Source organism: Otolemur garnettii, unplaced genomic scaffold (assembly GCF_000181295.1).
Source record: "Otolemur garnettii isolate 467f Iridium unplaced genomic scaffold, OtoGar3 scaffold00181, whole genome shotgun sequence".
NCBI lineage: Eukaryota > Metazoa > Chordata > Mammalia > Primates > Galagidae > Otolemur > Otolemur garnettii.
The window spans coordinates 492439-500466 of record NW_003852576.1 but is presented as its reverse complement, the minus strand read 5'-3'; the positions used below and the strand labels follow the sequence as shown (position 1 = coordinate 500466).

Here is an 8028-nt window from a genome sequence, read left to right as displayed (position 1 = left end):
CCCTCCCCTTCCCTCCCCTTCCCTCTCCTCCGTCCACTTGATTCCTGTTGAGTTTTACTTATGTGCACGTGAGTGTTGACTGACTATTTCCAGTTTAGTGTTGAGTACACGTGGTGTTTGTTTTTCCATTCTTGTAATTGTTCACTTAAAAGAATGGTCCCCAGGTCCATCCAGGTTGTTACAAAAGATACTAAATTACAGTTTTTTTATGGCTGAGTAATACTTTATGGTACCACACATAATACACAGTATCACATTTTATTAATCCACTCATGCATTGAAAGGCATTTGGGTAGTCTTTACATTTCTGCAATTGTGAATTGTGCTGGTACACATTTGAGTGCAAGTGTCTTTATGTTAAACTGCCCCTTTTTCCTTTGAGTAAATGCCTGGTAGTGAAATTACTAGGTTGAATGGTAGATCTACTCTTAGTTCTTTGAGATGTCTCCAGGCTGCTTTCCGTAGAGGTTGTACGTTTTGCAGTCCTAGAGACAGGATTTGTAAGTGTGTGTGTATATATATATATATAAAATTATTATTTTTTTAACCAGGCACTATGCTGAGTCCTCATTCTTTGTCCTGATTTATATTTAAGTGCTCTGTGGCAGACAGAATAATTGCCCCTCAGAATATCCTAGAACTTGTGAATGTGTTAGGCTACACAACGAAAGAAAGTAAAAGTTGCAGATGGCATTAAGATGGCTAATTAGATGTCCTTAAAATAGGGAGATGATCCTGGATTATTCAGGTGGGCTCAAACAGGAACTAGGGAGCCAGAAGAGATTTTGAGAGAGATTAACTATGGAGGGAGGGAGAGAATCAGAGAGAGTAGTGTGGAAAGAACTCTGCTTGATGCTCCTGATTTTGAAGATAGAGGAAGGGGCTGTGAGCCAAGAACCAGAAAAGGCAAGAAAATGGATTCTATCTAGAGTATCTAGAAAGAAACGCAGCCCCACTGACACCTGGACTTTAGCCCAACCAGACCCATACGGCCTTCTGACCTCTGGAATGATGGGGTATAAGTTTATGTTCTTTATTTGTGTCGTTTGTTACACTGCAGTAGAAAACTAATCCCCGGGGTTAACACTGGGCAGAAGTAACCTGTGAGAGTTCACAGGAGATGCGCTTTGAAAAGGACCTTGAGGGCAGCACCTGTGGCTCAAGGAGTAGGGTGCTGACCCCATATACCGGAGGTGGCGGGTTCAAACCTGGCCCCGGCCAAAAACTGCAAAAAAAAAAAAGGACCTTGAGGAGTTGGTTCATAATATTTTAAAAACACTGTGTTATAGTTTTTCTTTTCAAAGTTTTGTTTTATTTTCCTTACACATACAGATTCAGAATCAGAGGAGACAACACAGGTAAAAAATGCCAAAAAGCAACCAGAAAAATTGCTGTTATCTTCTAAACTTGGTAAAATTTTACGGCAGGATCCTGTTACATACATTTCGGAAACAGGTAAGGTTACTGAATATGTTCAGTTTTTGTCTTGAGCTTTTTTGGTGTCTAAATGAACCTCCTTTACTCTGAATGAATTTTAAAAATTTTTTTGAGTCTTAAGTGGTTGCTGTGGGTAGAGTTCCATGGTGTCACTGTAGCTCACAGCAACCTCCAACTCTTGGGCTCAAGTGATCCTCTTGCCTCAGTTTTTCTGTTTTTAATAGAAGTAGAGTCTTGCTCTTGCTCAGGCTGGTCTCAAATTCGTGAGCTCAAGCAGTTTGCCCACCTTGGTCTCCCAGAGTGCTGGGATTACAGATGTGAGCCACTGTGCTGGCCTCGGAATGAATTTCTCTTGCCTTTTTGCTTTGTTGGCTTTTGTTTATTAGGGGAAGGCTGTAATCATTGGCATTTTCTGGTGTTAAGGCCCAATTACAAGGGAAATGGCTTTTGTTGTTTTTTTTTTTTTTTTTGAGACAGAGCCTCAAGCTGTCACCCTGGGTAGAGTTCTGTGGCATCACAGCTAATAGCAACCTCCAACTCCTGGGCTGAAGTGAGTCTCCTGCCTCTGCTTCCCAAGAAGCTGGGACTACAGGCGCCTGCCACAATGCCCGGGTATTTTTTGGTTGCAGCTGTCATTGTTGTTTGGCAGGCCCAGGCTAGATTCGAACTCACCAGCTCAGGTGTATGTGGCTGGTGCCTTAGCCACTTGAGCCACAGGTGCTAAGCTGGATTAAATTTTTTTTTTTTTTTTTTTGAGACAGAGCCTCAAGCTGTCACCCTGGGTAGAGTGCTATGGCATCACAGCTCACAGCAACCTCCAACTCCTGGGTTTAAGCGATTCTCCTGCCTCTACCTCCCAAGTAGCTGGGACTATAGGTGCCCGCCACAATGCCCAGTTATTTTTTGGTTGTAGCCATTGTTGTTTGGCGGGCATGGGCTGGGTTTGAACCTGCCAGTTCAAGTGTATGTGGCTGGCACCTTAGATGCTTGAGCCACAGGTGCGAAGCCTTTTTTTTTTTTCTTTTTGAGATTGAGTCTGTCTCTGTTGCCTTGGTAGAGTGCTGTGGCTATCAAAGCTCACAGCAACCTCAAACTTTTGGCTCAAGCAATTCTCTTGCCTCAGCCTCCCAAGTAGCTGGGTCTATAGGTGCCCTCAACAATGCCTGGCTATTTTTAGTTATGGGGTCTGGCTTTGCTCAGGTTGGTCTCAAACTTCTGAGCTCAAGCAATCTATCTGCCTTGGCCTCCCAGAGTGCTAGGATTGTGGGCCTGAGTCACCATGCTTAGCCATGGACAATATTTTTGAGAGACAATCTTACTGTGTCACTCTGGCTAGTATGCAGTGGTGTCATCACAGCTCACCCCAATCTCAAACTCCTGGGCTCAAGTGATCCTCCTGCCATAGTACCTGGGACTATAAGTGTGAGCCACACTGTGTGTACCTGGCTCTTAAAATACTTTCTTTTCTTTTATTAAATCATAGCCATGTACATTAATGTAATCATGGGGTAGGGTACAATGTGCTGGTTTTATATACAATTTGAAATATTTTCATCAAACTGGTTAACATAGCCTTCATGGCATTTTTAGTTACTGTGTTAAGACATTTATATTCTACACTTAGTAAATTTCACATGTACTCTTGGAATCTTTTTCTTTGTTATTGTTTTACGATAGTCTTTGTCACCTTTGGTAAAGTGCTGCGGTGTCTTAGGTCACAGCAGCTTCAAACTCTTGGGCTCAAGTGATCTTCTTGCCTCAGCCTCCCAAGTAGCCGGCACTATAGGTGCCCGCCACAACGCCCGGCTATTTTTTGAGATGAGGTCTCACTCTGGCTCAGGCTGGTTTTGAACTCCTAAGCTCAGGCTCAGAGTGCTCACCTCAGCTCCCAGAGTGCTAGGATTACAGTAGTGAGTTACTGCTCCCAGCCACCTGGAATCTTTTTTTAAAGTGCTCTACAGGGTATCCTATAGGTCACCATGCGTACGTACATAGGGAAAATGGGAAATTATAGCTAAATATAGCTTTTTTGCAAAATATTCATATTTCTTTACATGTTGATATACAAATATAAAACTGATAAAAATATAGTTTGTCAATTTTCCTAACTGTATATTAAATTATACGTGTATTTTAAGTTGACATTTTATCTTGAATCATATATTAAAATATTAGATTTTTTAAGAATTACTTAATGTAAGTTTTTATTTTGCATTCTAAAGTCATAATCTACATGTATAGTGATTATGTGCACATTTATGATTTATATTTTAGCACACATGTGAATTTAATTACTTGTATTGGGTATTTAAAAAGATTGTTTTGGACTTAAAATTTATTTCTGTTGGATCTGTTTTGAGAGTAATCAAAGAACCAAAGACATTTATAAATGATACAGTAATGTTAAGACTTTGTGGTGGAAATAATGTTTTCATGATGTATTCTTTTACATGAGGATTTCTGAGTTTAGTCGTCAACTTAGTGGTAGAGTCGTTTTGACTGTAACCTTTGCTGACTGCTGGAGGAGACCGCAGCAGGAATAATACAAGGTGCTGTGTGTGAAAGGGTTGGGCCCAGTGCCTGGTGCTCACACTAGTACGCAGTCCAAAGGAAAAAACAAAAAACAAAAGCCTGTAGATGTCTCATATAGCCTGTAATGATCATGACTAGGAGGCGCCCTGTGGCTCAAAGGAGTAGGGCACCAGCCCCATATACCCAGCCCCAGCCAAAACTGCAAAAAAAAAAAAAAGATCATGACAAAATGTGAACATACTTTGGGGAATGTTTTTAGTGAGCTGAAGTGTTTCTCCGTTGTGGGCAGGTGGCAGATCGACTCTCTTAACATATTTGTTTTGTTGCTAAACATCAGCCCAGGCACATTGTGAGATGAACTCTTCCCTTAAGAGGCCCTCCTCTCAGATCTGGCCACTTCTGTGAAGTTTTGAATACGAGGGAGGGATAGTAAAAACTGTATGGTGATAGGTTTATTATGTAACTGAAGGTGGCGTGATCAAGCTTTCCAGTGACACCCTGAAAACGTCAAAGTGTGTGGACAGCCATGGCCTTCAACTGTGGATCAAGGCTATCCTTATCTTGGGATTAAGTACACAAAAGGGTCAGACAATTTAAGCTCTGATCACAGACTTTAACAGGGGGCTGTTTTGTTCAGGTGAGGAATTTTTGGATGTTATTTTCTGAAGAGACGTCTAGCATTTTTTCTAACCTTCTTATGAACATTAGGTGGTACTTGTATCATTCTTCTGATAGCATGTGCAAGTGAAAGTAAACTCTGTCCCCTTAGGTAAAAATCTGGAGGTGTGATGTCACTATTTGATGTTCAGTATTGTACATTCTGTTTTTTCTTGGAATTGAGATATAGGAAGAAGCTAGATTTATTTTGCTCATTTTATTTTCTCATACTTTTTTAGTCTTTGAAATGATAGGTGAATGAGACTTCATAAAAGAGAAGGCCCACAATAAAATTAGATTAATAAAATCAGAAATAGAAAAAGTATTTCAAAAAGGAAAAGCACAGCTTCTCAGTTTTTTTTTTTATTAAATCATAGCGGTGTACATTAATGCAATCATGGGGTACAATGTGCTGGTTTGTATACAATTTGAAATATTTTCATCAAACTGGTTAACATAGCCTTCATGGCATTTTCTTATTATGTTAAGACATTTATATTCTACCCTTAGTAAATTTCACATGTACCCTCAATTAATATTCTATTGAAATCCTTAACTTTAAAACTATTATTACTCTTTACTTTTTCTTTACACTTTTCAATATTGGGCAATATTTCTGTTTTATGTAACTAGTTTAAGATTAAAATACTTGTGTTAATAATGGTTTAAAAATTCTAGTCTAAAATTATATATTTTTGGAGATTGGGCTTCCTTGTGGAAAAGTATTATATGACATTTAGTTGGTTTTTTTTTTTGAGACAGAGTCTCAAGCTGTTGCCCTGGGTAGAGTGCCATAACAATCACAGCTCATAGTAACCTCAAACTCTTAGGCTTAAGTGATTCTCTTGCCTCAGCCTCCCAAGTAACTGGGACTATAGGCACCTGCCACAACGCCTGGCTATTTTTTGTTGTTGTTGTTGCAATTGTCATTGTTTTAGCTGGACCGGGCTGGGTTCAAACCTGCTGGCCTGGGTATATGTGGCTGATGCCCTACCCACTGAACTATAGGCACCGCCCTGACATTCAGTTTTAAAAATCTGTTAATTTGGCTCGGTGCCTGTAGCTCAGCAGCTAGGGCACCAGCCACGTACACCAGAGCTGGCGGGTTCGAATTCAGCCCGGGCCCGCCAAACAACAATGACAACTATAACCAAAAAATAGCTGGGTGTTGTGGTGGGTGCCTATAGTCCCAGCTACTTGGGAGGCTGATGTAAGAGAATTGCTTAAGCTGAAGAGTTTGAGGTTGCTGTGAGCTGTCAAGCTACAGCACTCTACCCAGGGCAGCATAGTGAGACTCTGTCTCAAAAAAAAAAAAAAAAAAATTCCACAGGAAAGAATTTTTGCTTCCTTATTCCATACTTTATCTTTTCTTTCATGGCCATCTTCTGTATTCTGATTTTAAAAACACGGCATTTGATTTCTCTTGGCATTTTTCTTGCAGTGTAGCATGTGTAGTGTTTAAGAGCACAGCCCTAGTTAAATTGTTACTTACTTTTCCTGTGTCTCAGTTTTTTCATCTGTGAGGCGGAGATATTACTAGTACCTACATCAGTAGCCTTGGTGATGATCAAATGAGATTATGTTTGAAAAGCATTTAGAGGTTGGTACACAATAAATGCGCAATAAACATTAACTGTGTTTCTTAAGTTTGACTCTGTTGTAAACCTACAATTACCTTTAAAGTATTTTGTATTTGCTTACTTACGACCTGTTGATTATGTCACTGTGCATTAGAAATTTAGGAAAGGTATTTGACCCACTTATGTTACAGATGTATGCTGTCCAACATGGAACCTCTAGTTACTTGTGGCTGTTGAGATTACTTGAAATACGATTACCCCAAATTTAGGGTGTTGTTAAGTGTAAAATGCAGATTTCACACAGCAAAGGAAACAGCAAAATGAAATGGCAACCTGCAGGCTGGGAGAAAATACTTCCAAACCACATATCTGATAAAGGCTTAGTATCTAAAATTTATGAAGAACCCACACAACTAAATTGTGGAACAATAGACAACCCAATTAAAAAATGGGCAAAAGACCTAAATAGATATTTCTCCACAGAATATATAAAAATGGCCAACAGGTAGATGAAAAGGTGTTCAATATCATTAATCATTAGGGAATGCAAACCAAAATCACTGAGCTATCACCCCACATCCTTAGGGTGGATGGATGGATGGTTGTTATCAAAGACTGAAGTGGTGGCTCGGCGCCTGTGGCTCAAGCGGCTAAGGCACCAGCCACATACACCTAAGGTGGCAGGTTCGAATCCCCAGCCCGGGCCCGCCAAACAACAATCATGGCTGCAACCAAAAAAAAAAAAAAATGGCTGGGCGTTGTGGCGGGCACCTGTGGTCCCATCTACTTGGGAGGCTGAGGCAGGAGACTCGCTTGAGCCCAGGAGTTGGAGGTTGCTGTGAGCTGTGATGCCATGGCACTCTACCCAGGGGGACAGCTTGAGGCTCTGTCTCCAAAAAAAAAAAGACTGAAGTGGTAACAAATGTTGTGAAGGGTGTGAAGAAAGGGAGACACTGCATATTGTTGGTGCTGTAGCCATTATGGAAAACAGCATGGAGGTTCCCAAAGAAATTAAAAATAGGAGTATCATGAACCAGTAATGTCTCTTCTTAGCATATACCCAAAGGAAATGGAATCACCATATCATAAAGATACCTCCACTCCCTTGTTCCCTGCAGCATTATTGCCAGAGCCAAGACGTGGAAAACAACCTGTCTGACAATGGATCAATGGGTAAAGAAGCTGTGGTCTGCGTGTCCAGTGAAGTATTAGGTGGCTTTAAAAAAGGAGACCCTCCATTTGCCACAGCATTGGTGAACCTGGAGGGCATTATATGCTACATGAAAGAAACTAGGCACAGAAAGAAAAATACTGCATGATTTCATTTATACATGCAATCTTTAAAAAATAAAGTAGGAATAAAAAGGGTAGTGGTGGGGCAAAAGGGCAAATGTAGGTCAGGTTAGAAAGTAGTGCATATATATACACATATATATAGGGTGAACAAGTCTAGAGATCTAATGTACAACATGAGGCTATAGTTAATAAAATTACGCTATATTCGAGATTGCCAGCAAATGGGTAAACTTTAGCTGCTCTCAACACCAAAAAAAAGTTAACTATAGAGATAGTGTTTACGTTAATTTGCTTTACTCTGGTAAAGCAAAGCTTTACTATTTTACTGTCTATATGTATCCCATCACATGTTGTATACCTTAAAACATACAGTAAAAATTTTTAAAGAAGATACATAGTTCATTTTTGGTAGGAAGTCTTTGAAATCTGTCTTGTTAATTTTTTTGTTGATCACGTGTTGAAATGCTAATAATTTAGGTAATTGTTAAATAATATATATTAAAATTAGCTTTACCTGTTTCTTTTT

The 8028-nt window shown here is 39.9% G+C and overlaps 1 protein-coding gene across 1 annotated transcript in view; it reads left to right on the top strand.

The window, feature by feature from the left end:
• RFC1 (replication factor C subunit 1) overlaps nt 1-8028 on the top strand; it is an 83582-nt gene that overhangs the window by 27551 nt on the left and 48003 nt on the right. The window contains exon 4 of the mRNA XM_003800682.3: nt 1333-1455. Coding sequence (XP_003800730.1) covers nt 1333-1455 — 123 coding nt within the window. The remainder of the gene's footprint in view (nt 1-1332; nt 1456-8028) is intronic.